At 43.0% G+C, this 15,695-nt stretch overlaps 1 protein-coding gene across 1 annotated transcript in view; it reads right to left on the bottom strand.

The window, feature by feature from the left end:
* Window positions 1–263: 263 nt before the first annotated feature.
* The window catches only part of EPB41L4B (erythrocyte membrane protein band 4.1 like 4B), a 950,447-nt gene continuing 935,015 nt past the window's right edge, over window positions 264–15,695 (bottom strand). Inside the window, exon 16 of the mRNA XM_069620555.1 lies at window positions 264–1,737. Coding sequence (XP_069476656.1) covers window positions 1,590–1,737 — 148 coding nt within the window. The 3' untranslated portion in view covers window positions 264–1,589. The remainder of the gene's footprint in view (window positions 1,738–15,695) is intronic.

Raw genomic sequence — 15,695 nt, forward strand, 5'->3', positions numbered from 1 at the left:
AATGTCACACAACAGAGGGGGCTGAACCTTTGCAGACATGGATTTGAAGATAATCATTTCACCATGTAAGGGCCTACCTGTTTGGAATTTAGTCCATGCTGATTTTATTCTAAACCTAAGAGTCCACTATACAAGTATTGTTTAAAACCCATTAAAGTAGTGATGTGAAGCATACATCACAAGCAAGCATGAAAATGTCTTGGAACAAGCTAGTGACTTGACAGAAAGATACAGAAAAATCATTAATAATAAAAAAAAAACAATTGTGAACAGCAGGACATTTATTTGTACCTAGCACATACAATGAAAATGCAAACAAATGTCAAAAAGAAAGCATTTGTAAACCAATACATTTCACAAAACCATTTACACTTTTACTTTTTAAAACCTGCTTTGAACTGAAGGCAAATGCCAACATTCTTTCAAGTCAGTGTATTTCAAATGTATTTTGACATTAAATGATGACAAATACAAGATGCGCCATAGTTTAACATGGATGTGGTGGTCACAGCTTTAAGGCTAATCGAAAAGAACACAACATGCCTCAAGAGCGCAACAGATTTGTCAAAACTATGTAATTGCAGGAAGCAAATGACAACTCCATCTCACTTATGCCCACAAGCGCAGTATTAACCGCAAGCCATAATATTATTTGTGGAAAACTGGCAGAGCACCCTTTCCACTAAGTGCTTATGCTAAAAGCATAAGGGGTAACCCATTTCCTGGAAAAGGTTAGCTTAGTCTCAGAAAATGTTCCCATGATTCTTGTGTTTTATGTTAACAATTAAAATATATTACACAATTAGACATAAAACAGCACCCACAATTAAGGCATCACTTATTTAACATTTCTGTATTATAGCAGCAAAGAGTACCTTGGGGTATGCAGTTTTCAGCTCATACAATCAATAGGTCTAGCCGGAACAGATGCACTAAAGTAAAAACAAAAAAAATGTGCTAACCCCTCACTCCCACTTATCCCCCATCCTCCAATAATACCTTGTTGTTTTGGTCATACAAGTTGCTTTGTTCGTTCAAAAAATAACAAAATATGTACACATTTCCTAGTTAGCAAGATCCCTTTGTTGAAATGTTATCAGCAACTAGAAGTCATCATATGGGGGTACCTAGTTCAACCTCATAACAACAAACATGGGAATGACAGAGTATTAACGACAATTCCTTTGCTTTATACAGTACATACATTAGACCCAGGCACAAAACAATTAACCAAGCGGTAAGCAGCTGCATACTAAAACATACACAGCGGACCCACGGCTGTATTCGAAGATTTTAAGCTTCCCGCAGCACTTTACTTAAAACATGTAATCGAAAAGAAACCGATTGTGCTCGCAGCCCAGTGGGCGTTGGGTAATTCCATCAAATTTCTCCTCATAATTATTTACAAAGATAATTAAATCCTTTTTCAAGAACACAGACACATAAAAAAGGCACATAATGCCACTTGCGACGTCCCTCCGCAACACGATTTGTGTAATATCCTTTTTCCCTGCGCAGAGCGGATGGATGAGTTTATGGAATGTGAAGAAGATTGCAATGGTTGGTGGAATGAAGCAGAGCCATTTTCCTCAAAGGGTTGTCATAAGTTTATCCTGGTAGACCATACTTTGGATCCCGCCCAAATTCTTCTGGTTCTGATCCTGGATATATCGTGCGTTTCGGCCATCGGCGCTCGTAGCCGGTCTCCACTGTGCCCTGTCGTCATGAGATGGAGGCCTGCACCATTTGCACATGGAATGGTTAGTGAGAAATGGGACTAAACAATAATCGACTAATGAAACAGACATTTTTATGCAAGGTCTAAAATGGCATGCAAGAGTACAAAACCAGATGCTGTAGAGATGAATGGAGAGATGGTAAATTTCGTGCAAATAAATGATCGTAGAACTAAGTTTTACTGATGGTTATATTAAAAAGGAAAATTGGGGATCACAAGAGAGCGCACCCCAATGTGGAGTAATTGACAGGAATAAAGGGGTTACATGAAGGCCAAGTGGTAACATGCTATGCCAGTGTAGTATGCACTCACATGCAAGAGGTTAGCATTCTTAAAAGCTTCAAACTCTATGTTGCGGCTTCTGTATAGGAATGGAAACGAGAATACAGCCCAAGCATAACCACATCTAAATGCATAGGCACAGCAAGCTACATTGTTGGAACTGATTCAACGAAATGCCACGGCCAACAGCTTAGCAGCGTTAATCTACCATCGGGATCCGCGTTCCAAGAAGCCATAATCAAGATTAGCAATTTGTCGAGCAATGCACTGCCACCTGCACCCGCATTGCTGAAATCGCCATCCCCCTGAAATCTCCAAAGCCTTGCAGAAGAATTAAGAAACCCATCACCAGAGAGCAACGCAGAGATTAGCTGAAGGCAACAGGATTCAGTGGCAATATGAGACATAATACCCATCACACACACATCATACAATGTTGCATTATTTTTAACAGAGCGCCACAGTTGAACATTAAAACATTAAAACAAGTTTCTGGACCACAAAAATTGCCCAACAGAACCTCTTGGGTTCATGCGCACCCACGGAGTCTAGGTCGATTTGGGAATTGGAGTATGAGGCCTCTGTCTGTTTCACATGGACCGAAATCGTCATTTTATGAAAGGGACCTTGTTTATGAGTCGGGGCTGGGGCTGGGGTCGGGGTAGAAGTCTTGGGAGCAATGTCCTTTACAATTTAACAACATTGAATTAAAGCATGTGCGAAAGAGTGTAAGAGAGACGGTGAGACAAAGTGAGAGAATGAGAGTGTGAAAGTTAGTGTGTGACTGAGTGAGAGTCGGAGAGAGGGATAGAGCGAGCGAGTGTGACAGTCTGTGTGTGTATGTGCGTGTATTTGTTTTCTTTCTGTGAGACATTCATATCCAGGAGATCAAGTTCACTCTTTGAGGCTCACTTATTAACGGCTTCTGAACGTGCAGCATTGTAGAAGTCCTCAGTGTGCAATTGGTGCAGCACACCCAAGGCATAGTCTATAAAACAAGTGGTTTCCTTCTGCAGCCTGTGTGTCCAAAAACAGTGCACCACACCGCAACAGAGCCAACGAGCAACCTGCTCCTCAGTCAGATGGTCTGGCTACTCTAATACTGACTGAGGAGCTCCTGCCAAACCATTCGGTTGCTGGCCTATCTGTGAAAAGTATCCAGAATTCTCCACTCCACTGCAGGGGCAGTCTAAGGGTGCCCAGAACCATCTTTGCCTCCCCCTAATGTCCTGGGGGTGAACACTAATGGTGCACCTTTTCCCCAGGTGTTGGTTATAGTCTCATACACATAAACCTAACTTTAATTTCAGAAAATCATCCCAGTTCCAACCCAGCAACTCAAACAGTCCTTGTGGAGCTGCACTGTTGGGTGATACCAGAGAACTTAGTTGTTGGAACTGAGCCATCTTCTTAGAGCCCAGGGGAAGTCACTACATAACAGCATGAAAGAATGAAGAATGACCTTGGAAGAGATAAGAATGCATCTTTGACGGCATAAGGCAGCCTTCCAACTGGAGGAAATTGGCAACGAAAGACTGGTTCCTATGTGCATTTACTTCTAAATGCTAGTCTCCTTGGGTTGGTTTTAACAAACCATCAGGTTGTAAAAAGTCTATAGCAACAGATGGGGGTTCAAGACCTAAATCCTGGGGTCTGCAACACGAAGGTTTGGTCTCTTGGCAGAGACTCGCTTTGGCACCCGACTTTCCGGGTAGGGTTTGGACAATGGTATTGCCTCAACTTGTCGATATGTGTTGATTGAAAGCGATGAGATTCAATATTAAATAATGACACCTCAATAGATTGAAAACATGACATTAGCAAATTCCGGCTAAAAATGATGCATTTACAAATGCTAAAATATGAAAATAATTGCTTTGAAAATAAAAGATGTGCACACTTTAATGAATGGAACCTTTTCAAATGCAGGAGAAAAGTGTCATTTTGTGTTCAAGCCTTGTGAACACTTGGAGTGGTTTCCAACTGGAATAGATCCGTGCTAGTCTTCGCTCCCGTTGCAGGTGGTGCAGTTAGACATGGGAGGGACATGGTGGCCTTTCCCACATGCTGTATTGATATAGGGCTGAGAAACCTGGGCGGTTATTTGGGAGTGTGATACTTCAATACTTGCAAAAAAGGGATGGTAAGATTGATAAGGGGGACATATTTCTCACCTCAAAGGACTATTAATTTTGGAACGCTCAAGTACACCGAAAAACTTAAGTGACAAGATGTCCTGTGGTAGATCAAAGGGTTGGTGGGCAGTTTTAATGTCATAAACTTTACTTTTATGTGGTTTCGCAATCTTGCTTCCTCTAAGAAAATGATCATCTTCAGGACATTGTTTTTCATGGCCAGCGGAGTGCCTGAGGCAGTCATGTTTGCAATGGAAGCACACTTTAGACTTTACATTTAAAGCTTTATTTGTAACTTCCTTCAATTCATTGCTTTTTTCACCTAGAGAGCTCAGATGACCTTTTCGTTGATGTAACTTCCTTTTGCAGGAACTGGTAGTATTTGAATGGACATTTGTTGGACCGTTTATTTTAATTTTTATAACAGTTCAATTTCACGCTCCTGTACCAGTTGCATTATTTTGAATGGCCAAGTGCTCGCTTGCGGGCACATAACATTTGAAATGTTCAATTCAAACTTTTCTAGCATTTAATGTTCGAGCAAAAGGGGTAGATCTGGGACAATATGGAAGTGGGTCACCCGAGTCGAGGGCTCTGGGCCACAACTGAGTTTTGCCGACAACCTCATCTTTTCCAAGTTTTGATAGATCAATGTGGTGTCCCCTGTTTGCAACCAATTTATGTCAGAAGGGCAATTCCCCTTTCAGGAAGTTTAGCGAACGTCCCTTGGAGGCCAATGCAGATGGTGGACGCTTGGTCATTTCAGATGGCCCATATGATTCCTGTATGTGTTGGTTCTATGTGAATACGTCCCCAGGAAAATGTAGTCATGTGAAAAAGTAGTCAGCAAAAAAGTTTTAGAAAATGTAGTCATTCAATACAAGCAATGTAATGTGTGAAAATGATGCCAGTGATAAGGTCGCCCAAAAAGCTATTTCTGCAACCCTACCAATGACTGAAACCACTAATAAAACCTCCACCATCAAAACTTCCACCGTCATCCTAACTCTATTCCTAAACCTTACACTTACTCCACTTAAACACTTATTTTATTCTAAACCCTTAACTAAAACAACCCATCAGGATCGGATTTGATTGCCATTCAATGCAAAAAACCAAATACATAGAAAATTAACAGTTCGCTAATAATTCCATAGCCCTTGCCCTGACCCAAACCCTTCCTCTAATTCCAACTAGTCACAACTCTACAAACGTACTCTTAGCTAGTGGGAAAGCTATGCGGGTAAAGCACTCGCTGCTGCGATCGTGTGTGATCTGTAGGTCGCAAGTTCGAATCCCAGCAAGGCTGACGCAGTCTTTCATCTACCCATGGTAAATATGGTGATGAGTACCAATTTGGACCGGATAATAATAATTTTATAAATAATGTATGTAGAGCGCTTTGTCTAAGCGCTATATAAATAAGTTATTATTATTACGCTAATACTAACAGCTAGGTTTATCCTAACCCCTATCCTATGCCAACCTTACTACCAACCACCCCATCCCTTTAACACTAACCCAAAACCATAATTCTTTTAGCCCTAGCCTTACAATCACCCCTACCTTATCGCTAAACCAGACAATAACAAGCCCACTAAACCCTAGCAACACTGCATTTTTGGCGACTTTTCAGCTACATATTTTGACTACATTTTGCTTGGCGACTTTTTCACTGCAGAGGTATTTTTTACCACGATTTCATCACTGGCTACATTTGCGTTGGCAACATTTTCACTGGACATTTGTGTTTTCCCTTCCTTTTTGCCAATCTCAGAGTCCAGCAGAAAAAAGAACCTGTGGTTTTCTAGTGTTCCAGAATTAAATGTAGGTTTTTCAAAACCTATACACTATTGAAGCCATAAAAGATGAGCCAGTAGGTTACCCAAACTTGGACGATTGCTCTGTACGCCCACGAAGGATGTCCCCCAAATGCTTTGGATGGTAATGTTGGACAACTAAGGCAGAAGTACAATTCCAGACAATGAGGTCAAATCAGCTGTTCCTAGTGATTAAGTGTGCACACTTGTAAGGGTGCAAATGATCCAGAAGGAGTCCACTGCATAGAAGGTCACATGATACTGGCCAACAGTGCACTAAAATTCCACGTTTACTTGAGCGCTCTCCTGTACCTCCAATGCACCTGACAATGTTTTCACCTTCTTTCCAAATACCAATCCTTTCCCCAGCCACATTGTTGCAACTTCGCCAACTGGCATGGAAGAACAATTCATGAGTCTAATAGATTATAGGCATCACTCAAAAAGTTGCCGAACAACTAAAGTTTGCTATCGTCCTGTTGGTCGAGCAAAGTACTGCAGACATTGGCATTTTTTGCAACCTTTACTGAGTACATGCATCGCCAGTGTAGAGGAGGTCCTTCACACCAAAATACGTGATGTATGACGAGCAAATAAACCAGCAGAGAGCCACAGTAGGGCTCTACCCAGTGCCTATCAGGAGAACACCACCTGTTGAAATACTGATACCTAGAAAAACATGCACAGGAAGGTATCCATTGATAAAACCCTACCAGCAAATAAGATGAAATGAAGATAGCCTAAACACTTTCCCGGAAGAAACCCAAAAGGCCTTAATGGAAGACGAATGGTGACGTCACGAGGGCTCGGACTAACTTGCAGAACCAATAAATGACACACACAGACGAAACGCCAAGAATAAGGATATCGTGAACCTAGAAGGAAAGACGATGTTGAAATACAAAGAAGCTTAAGCTGTAAAGCAGGATGAAGTCATTCAACCAGCTAACGCCTGTACATATGCTTGAAACCGCAAGAAAGCTTAGAAAACAGTGCAGCTTGCTATGCTTAGTAGAAGATAGTCCGCGGCAAGTGCCACCTATACATATCTACCTCAACAAAGCACGTTATATAAGTGCAAGTCCACTTTACACAAAAGCAGAATCAACTCAGGTTACTAGAGGTCAAACAGGACAAGATTCGTATTCCAGCTAAAACGAGAAGAGATGACTGAATTGAAATTTAGCAGATGCAACTTGCGGCAGGAAAGAGCCAAGGACAGACCAATAGAAGGAGCGAACAGTAGCTTTGCAGAATTGAAACTTAAGAACAGAATATCCTATCGTTGGAAGGTCGAGATAAGGAGGCGTAGGTAGGTGGCAAGCCGAATAAGAACTAAATGCACAAATTGAGGGAAACTAGGCAGATTCACAGTGTGATTAGCACGTGACCATCCGAGCAAGAAGAGGCACGGGTTCACACCTACGCTTGGCAGCCACTCAGACAGAGATATCATAACTTTTCCTGACAAGAAGATACAGATTCGAGGCCAACCATAGCCAACTAATTGACACATAGCCTCTAAAGTAATGAATGATTGAAGGAAGGCCGGGTGAATCGTGGGGCACCCTGCACCTGGCTGACCATTCTGCGTGTTGCTAAGTAAAGTGGAAATTTATGCATGGGGTTGAAGCCAACCCAATCACAATGGACCAAATAATCTAGGGTCCTATAGATAGTAGAACCAATGGGACGTCATACTCTTAGTGACGTCTACAAGAGTGATGTTGGAAGAAAGGGTTTAGACGCCCAACTGATAGAGTTTATCCAATCCCCTCACTCCGTTACCATGTACAGATATAGTACCTATATTAAAGTTACCTTTTCCAAACCAATAGAATTGCATGTTAACTTTGAAGTGTTACACGTCAATTGTGACGAGTTTTGAGTATAAATGTTCTTGTTTGGATGAAGTTCAGAGAGTCAAAGCGTGACGGACTATTGCATCCCTGTCGATTTCCATGACTCCCCGTTTTTTGTACTTGTCGTTAAATGGACTCCCTTTGCCAAACCATTGAGTTGTCCTTATTGATTTGTGTTGGAGTAGAAAACCTGCACCCCCATCCATCTCAAAGGTGCAGCTATCTTGTCTTAAGTACTTCTGGAGAAAACCCCGACTCTATGGGCCAGCCGGGGGTCTCCCCAGTACACCAGCCTTGTTTAGCTAACCCTGGAGCATTCCAGATTCCTGACATGGTGGAAGCTATTAAGACCTGTCAGTTTCTTCCCTGTACTGATAGTGGGCATCAATAAATGCATTTTAGTGTCTTAGGTTGGTTATTTAGGAATTGAGCTCTACTATCCTTCGACTTAAGTGGTTGGAGTTGCATCATTCACCACAGACCATTCATCTGGAGGTCCAGAAAACACCCTTTGTGCCTTTACAGTAGGCAAATAGCCTGCAAAACTTAGCTTAGCTACCCGCTCACGTTAATTCTGTCAGACATGTGTGATGGGACGTCCCACCACAAACAACCATGCTGGAGACTGGAAGATGTTCCATTGGTGTTTATTTAAAATCACACATGGTTGTTCTAAGGAATTTGGGTAGGCCTCGGGACTAAAGGTGTCTTGGAGAATTTGACTCCAGAGACACCCTCACTAGCTATTTCCTGACGGTTTACCTCTTGCCTAGCACAGGAGTCCTTAAAGGGTGGAGTAGCACGCCAAAAGGGACACCCATCTGTCTGTTGTTCTACTAAACCTATTTGTGTTATCCCTAAAACTGTTGGCTAACTAGGTTTTCTAGGCTTTCCCAAACCTATCGTGCTTAGTAGTCGAAGGGGGTAAGGGATGGTGCCTTTTTCTGCTGTGAAAAACCAGAGGGTGTTTCACAACCTAATCCCTGAAGATCCCATACTCAGGTTGCCAGGGAAAGGCCATCGCTTTTGGATCCCGACCCTGGGGGTGGACACGCGAGGGAGGATCACCTGGGTAGGGCATCCTCAGGTAGTGGGGGAGAAGCACCCGACGGTGAGACATGGTATCCCCTTTTCCCACAGCCCATCTAACCCCTATCCCTATCTATTTTATGATATGAGGCCAGGAAGATAACACTCATGACTTGCAATGGCTCTGTCCCTTTAATGAGATCAGGCAGAGTCAAGCACATACTCCTAACTACACACACCTGCCACTTGTTACCACTCCCTGTCTGGATAAAAGGTAGCACGCAGAGGCACACTTGGAGCGAGGCTGGGTATGAGAAGGAGTACATCTTCCAGGGATGATGCAAACCAGGCTATCGAAGTTGGAAGGAAAGGGACTGATCGGCACTTGCGGAGAACGAGAGAGAGCCAGGCGAGAACTCCATACTTTCAGAAAGCCATAAGAGTTCCAAGACTGAAATAGATTGAGACGGAAGGTTATACATTCAAAGTACTTGAAGGCGGCCCGCTCCCTTCCCGGGTGAACGACAAATTCTGGGAGGAGCAGAGGAGGTATTGGTAGCGACCTTGACTGTTACATAAAAGGCGTTGAAGAAAGAAACCCAATTAACACGACCGGTGAGTTATCGAAGGCAAGGAAGGCCCGGTTTTGTTAAAGGCAAATGAAACTGTAGCAAGAGTTGAAGTTTGCGCGTGTGCCGATAAGCATGCAATGGAACTACAGTTACACACTGAGGAAAAAGTGCAAGCATATTTGAAATGGCAGCGAAACTCTAACATGTTCAGCATTGGAACATGGATAAAAGAAGCAGGAAATACTACTGATATTCATACAAGATTCTACAGTTATTACAGTAATTTATAACTAAATGAATGCCCTAAACTTGATTTTAATGCTTGGAAACTAGTTTGTGAACACAGAGTGAAATTAAATGCAGACGTAGCATTGGAACTAGAGATACCAAGGGCCTCATTACACGGACGGCGGTAAGGGTTAACGGTCACCGTTAATGGTACCGGTAACCGTTAACCCTTACCGCCTTACTACGAGGTCCCTTTGCGGGTTGGAGAATTTAACCCCTGCTTTTTGCAGGCGTTAAAAACCAACCCGCAAAGGGACCAGGGAGCTAATTACGGTACCGCAATTTGCGGTGCTGTAATTAGCACCTTCCCCATTCCCATTATGCACTATGGGGCACAAATGGGAATGGGGAAGGGAAATGGGGGAAAGGGGAATTACCGCCCCACCAACCTTGGAATAGGGCGGTAATTCCCCTTTCCACCAAGGCGGTGCCGGTATTTTACCGGCATGGACCAAGGTGCTAAGAGCACCTTGGTCCACCGCCGTCCGTGTAATGAGGCCCCAAATCTCATAAGCGAAGATTCAAGACTCGATCAAAAGTTTGAAAAAATGGCAAAGGCAGAGGTCCAGATTGCCTAGATTATGAATCCTATAAAGAAAATGCTGAGATCCCATAGCAAACATTCTGGTAAATCTATTTTGCCATGTTTTGCTGACATTTGATGTCCGAGAGCCCTGAGCAGAGGTGACAATCTGCAAAATATCTGTACATTCTTTAAACCTGGGAAAGAATACACAAAATGTGAGTTGTGGCGACTTAAGATAGATATGAACTGAAGCTGAATATATGCCACAGTATTTCGAAGGGGATGAATTGAATTCTACCCTGTTTGGTTTGTGAAGAACTCACTGATTTGTTCCATGAACATCTCGATTTATCGCAGACTTTAGCTAAAGCAGCAAGTATACAGCTGTCATTTGAAGAAATAATTACAGATGCTGATAAAGCCTTTGATTAGGTTAGGTGGTCCTTTCTGTGGTCAGTAATGCACAGAATTGGATGTACTCCAAACGTTCTTAATAATTTTAAGCTTTATGTGAATCTCCTGATACTAGAATAGTCATTAATATTGAACCCACACATTTCTTTGATCTATTTCTCAGCACTCTACAGGGTCATACTGTAGCCAACACTTTATGCTTTGTGTATGCAAACTCTAGCAAGATCTCAAAGTGTCACTATCAACAAAATATCCCTTACTTAAGGGCTGACTCAAAGCCTCTCACCTCTAAGTGGATGGCCTCTCAGTATACACAAATGATTCTTAGAATTACCTTAAAAATATAATAGAAAGTACAGAGAAATATAGATTTCCTTACAGCTATTTGGTGAACACATGTAAATCAGACATATTACTGATCAATAATAACACTCAATCTGAACTAGTCAAACACAATCTGTTACCTTGGGAAAGGAGTTACTCCAAATTGCTGTGAAATGTGTAACCCGAGTTTTAAAGTAATTTCAAAGAAATAGGATTAGAATTAACAGGATTAACTAACTAGCCTATTACGTATAAGAATAATCCAGTATATTAAAATGTGGCTACTTCCAATACTAAACCAACTGATTAAAAAGTATGACTTTCTTTTCTCCAAAAGATCAAAACTGCTTTCTCTAGATTTAGTTCACTCTATAACGATCCCAGTATTCATTTCCAGAGATCGTGCAGACAGAAAAAAGAGGGAAGGTGGAAGCTTGCTAATTTCAAGAAAGATTAGGCCTCCAAGATGAAAATCCTGCAATAATGTATTACAAGACAAAATTGAAACCAATGAACTAGAGAGTTAACATGCAGACAAGAGCCAAAAGGCAGACTACCTAAATTCAATGACCCAACAATTTCCAACAAAATGAAACATCTAGGTTCTTTTCTGCTGTTGCAAGATCTAGCAGTAAATATGGATACACATGTGTAATAAAGACTGAATTATTCATAAATCCATATAACTCGCAACTTAACAGTAGGCTTGGTAGAGGTCAAATCTGTTCAATAATTCAATCTAAATTTAACAAACCTGCTCAGTTATAGGGGGTAATTTTAATACTATGGATAATATCAGGGAAAAGGAATCGGATTTCCAAAATTTAATACCAATCAATTTCAATCAAGCTGAAATAAATATCAGCATATAACCCACAGCGTAGAGGATGTTATTGAAACATACATGCATGGCCTATACATTACATGTAGCCAGGTCTCTTAATACTATCACCTACTGAAAAAAGAAGAACATCAGCTAAAATGGACAACAAAACTACAAGGAAAACAAGTACCAGTTGTCAAGTGCAGTAAACTGGAAACATGCCAGGAAGGCATTCAAATACAACTGCATCTTTTCCTTTTTGCTAAAGAGGCAATTTATGTGCCCTTCTGTGATCCTTATTGAAAGCAGGGGGGGAGAAAAGCAGATGGCTCAGCCACAGCGAAATGCCTGATTTTAAAGGCATGGTCTAGTAAAAATTTGTATTGTCCCTACGGGTCGGCCATATTTTTTTAAGCCTAAGTGGCACGATTTTAGAAAATTTTCCTATGGACCTTACCTGAGTTTTCGTCCATTGAACTCACGCGAAAACAAGCACCAGGGAGCCGCCATTTTCTGATAATCCTATCTTTTCCCCGATCGCCCTGGCTGACCTGCTTTTGCGGTACTAAATCAATTCCTCCGCCCCTGAGCCTGTCATCAGCAGACTCGTACCGCCCATTTCCCAACGCCAAAGCACGTCTCGTGTCAACATTCGCTGCGCTTCAGCTAATGACGTGTCGCCATGGAAATGGCAGGACGCCTCTCTCCTCAATAAGTATAAACAGACCGTATCACAACACACAGCAGCCGATTTTCGATTCCATTCCTCTCTCTGTGTTACTTTGAGTATTCTGTGACTCGTTTCAGTGCTCTGGTCAGCTACCTTCGCCGCTTGTAGCCCGTGCGAACAGATACCAGTACCACCGCTATAAATTATTTTAGTTTGTTTAACACACAATGGCTACAATAATGCCCTACATGTACTAGCCCGAGTATACCGAGGAGGAACTACTGGAAAGGGAAGCACGCGAAAACAATGGGGATTCGGACGGCAGTTGGCAGGACGAATCAACAGATGAAGAGCCTGGGCCTAATCGAATGGACGGCGTCTCCACCTGGCGCACATGCAATCGGTGCGAGCTAATGCCAACTGAGGACGAGAACTGCTGCTGCCGAGAAAACTCGGGATGCCTGGCCTACATTTCGGAAGGCGAGCCACGACCGCAATGCATCACCGAGCTACCAGACTTCAGGGCAGCCTGCCTCACACGGGCCATGTTGAGAATAATGATGGTGTTTATGCACGAACTTCGAGCAACTGTTCGGCCTCGTAATCCGAGTAACGAGTAAGTATACTTTGCTTGTCATGCCACTCCTATTTCATGGTCTTCTACTATATCCAAAATTACATCTACATATCATTGTAATGCATTTAAGTCGTTGAATAGTGTGCATTGTCTAGATAGCATTTGTCCGTGTAAAATGCCATTAGTTACAAGAATTGTCATTGACAACAAACGTTTATTAAACTTATCTTGGTAATTTAAAAACAGTTTGTTTCATTCATTTTCACAGGTGGTACAGGCTGGTGGCCTATCGTTCCTTTACATGGTGGCTTCACGGGAGGCTTGGACACGGCGTTCGAAGAGTGATACCCGCCTGTGCCGTTCGTGCCTTTAGAGAAACGTTCCCGAGTGACAGCGGTCAGTACAGGGGATTTTCTCTCGCTGTGCTGCAATCTGACCTGTATAATCTTTAAAGTCTTGTATTTTTGTGTCATGAAAATAAGATACAAAATAAAACACCACATATATTTTAACAACTGTTCTCTCGATTTTTTGAATGAATCAAGTGTGTCTCCATTCAAGGATGGACGTCAGACATCTGTGCTCCGAATGGGTGAAGGTCTGGTTGCTGTGAAGCAGGGTGGTCTCTATCTGGCTAAGCTAACATAACATTCTCGATAATGCATGCACTAAAACACACTTGTTCAAAGTCTTTCAGTAGGTTATGTCTCTATAAAAGTCACACATATATCTATACTAACATTTACCATTGGATTATACAGTCTTGACCACTATAATACACCGGTTGAAGTGTGGGTCTGTGCTCACAAGAATCTCCGGTATGTGGCATTTGTTATTGATAAGCAACGATATACTATCATTGATATAAAGGCGATATACTGTATATTGATATAAAGGCGGTTCGCGCCGGTGGATGCGTGCTGGCATGGGGGGCTGTCAGGGGCGCGAAAGGCCAAGGTGCCAAACTACATGTACACTTCAAAAGGTGTCCCACGCCAAGGGGCCATTGTTCACATGGTCTCCTCAGACCCCGTGTCTCCAGGCAGTCCTCCCCTGAGGCAGGCCGCCCCCCTGCAATCCACATAAGTGTGTCTTCATTCAGCAGTCTTCCTGTGCCTTATCTGCACGCCCCAGGGCCATCCATCCCACCCCCCTGTATCAAAGGCGGTTCGCGCCGGTGGATGCGCGCTGGCATGGGGGGCTGTGACGGGCGCAAACGGCCAAGGTGCCAAACTACATGTACACTTCAAAAGGTGTCCCATGCCAAGGGGCCATTGTTCACATGGTCTCCTCAGACCCCGTGTCTCCAGGCAGGCCTCCGCTGAGGCAGGCCGCCCCCCTGCAATACACATAAGTGTGTCTCCATTCAGCAGTCTTCCTGTGCCTTATCTGCACACCCCAGGCCCATCCATCCCACCCCCCTCTATCAAAGGCAGTTCACACCCGGGGATGAGCGCTGGCATGGGGGGCTGTCAGGGGCGCGAAAGGCCAAGGTGCCAAACTGCATGCACACTTCAAAAGGTGTCCCACGTCAAGGGGCCATCGGTCACATGGCCTCCTCAGACCCCGTGTCTCCAGGCAGGCCTCCCCTTCAAGCAGGCCGCCCCCCTAATACCACGACATACATACGTCATTCATTCACAAACACACCCCAGTTTCTAATACTTTAAAAACCACTCGATATGTCTCATGAGAACATCTTTGTGCTTTGCAAGTCAACTCCTGAACGTGCTACCTGGGAACCACTGAGATCTATGCTAATCTGCTCGTCGTCGTGCTATCTGTGAACTTCTGTGACCGCTTCGAGCATACCCATCAGTGCGCTACCTGTGGCCATCCACCTATTCTCCCGCAACATACTGCTCTGCTTGCTGAATCCAACTGTTTGTTGGTCAAGGTAAGGCCATGTATCCTGGTCATATTTCGCAGATTTTTAAATTTCTATCTATTTTCGAGTAGAGTATACAATAGTTCTATGTTCATTGGTATCATTGCTATTGACTTGAGTTTCCATTGCTATGCTATCAATAGATCTATTTATTTTCATCTGTGTCTATTGTCATTGAATTGCATCCTTCCGGGGTCCAGTCTATAATGTAAGCATGTTTCCTTCTCGTGCAAGACAGAACAGCCAAGGGACGAGTCACATGTTCAGATTTCAGTCACATCAATTATACATTTCTGCAACTTATGCAAATACTAAGCAGCACATAATGAACTGGTATAGTTCCTGCGACCAAAACAAACCTTGCATTGATCATTGTATGATTCATTTACTTTTGTATCAAATCTTTACTCTTGAAGATTGTATAATAATGTCGATATTTACTTTTCAGATTTATCAACAATGCCTGCCTGTTCGATTAGCGGTTGCCCTTCGAAGACCCATGCGAAATCTGAAGGAACTACAATGCATGTATTCCCGAAAACTGTTGATCGAATAAGAGAATGGGTCAGACATTGCGGATATCCACTGGATGAGCTGGAAAGTAGAGTCCAACAAGTCTTAGAGGACAGGAGGGGTGATCGATACCGCATCTGCAGCCGGCACTTTTCCTTGGACATGTACACAACTTCTTGGGTAACAAAGAAGAATAAACGGCGAACGACACGGAAATTGCGCGAAAACGCTATT

Source organism: Ambystoma mexicanum, chromosome 5q, assembly GCF_040938575.1.
Source record: "Ambystoma mexicanum isolate Mex_15411 chromosome 5q, UKY_AmexF1_1, whole genome shotgun sequence".
NCBI lineage: Eukaryota > Metazoa > Chordata > Amphibia > Caudata > Ambystomatidae > Ambystoma > Ambystoma mexicanum.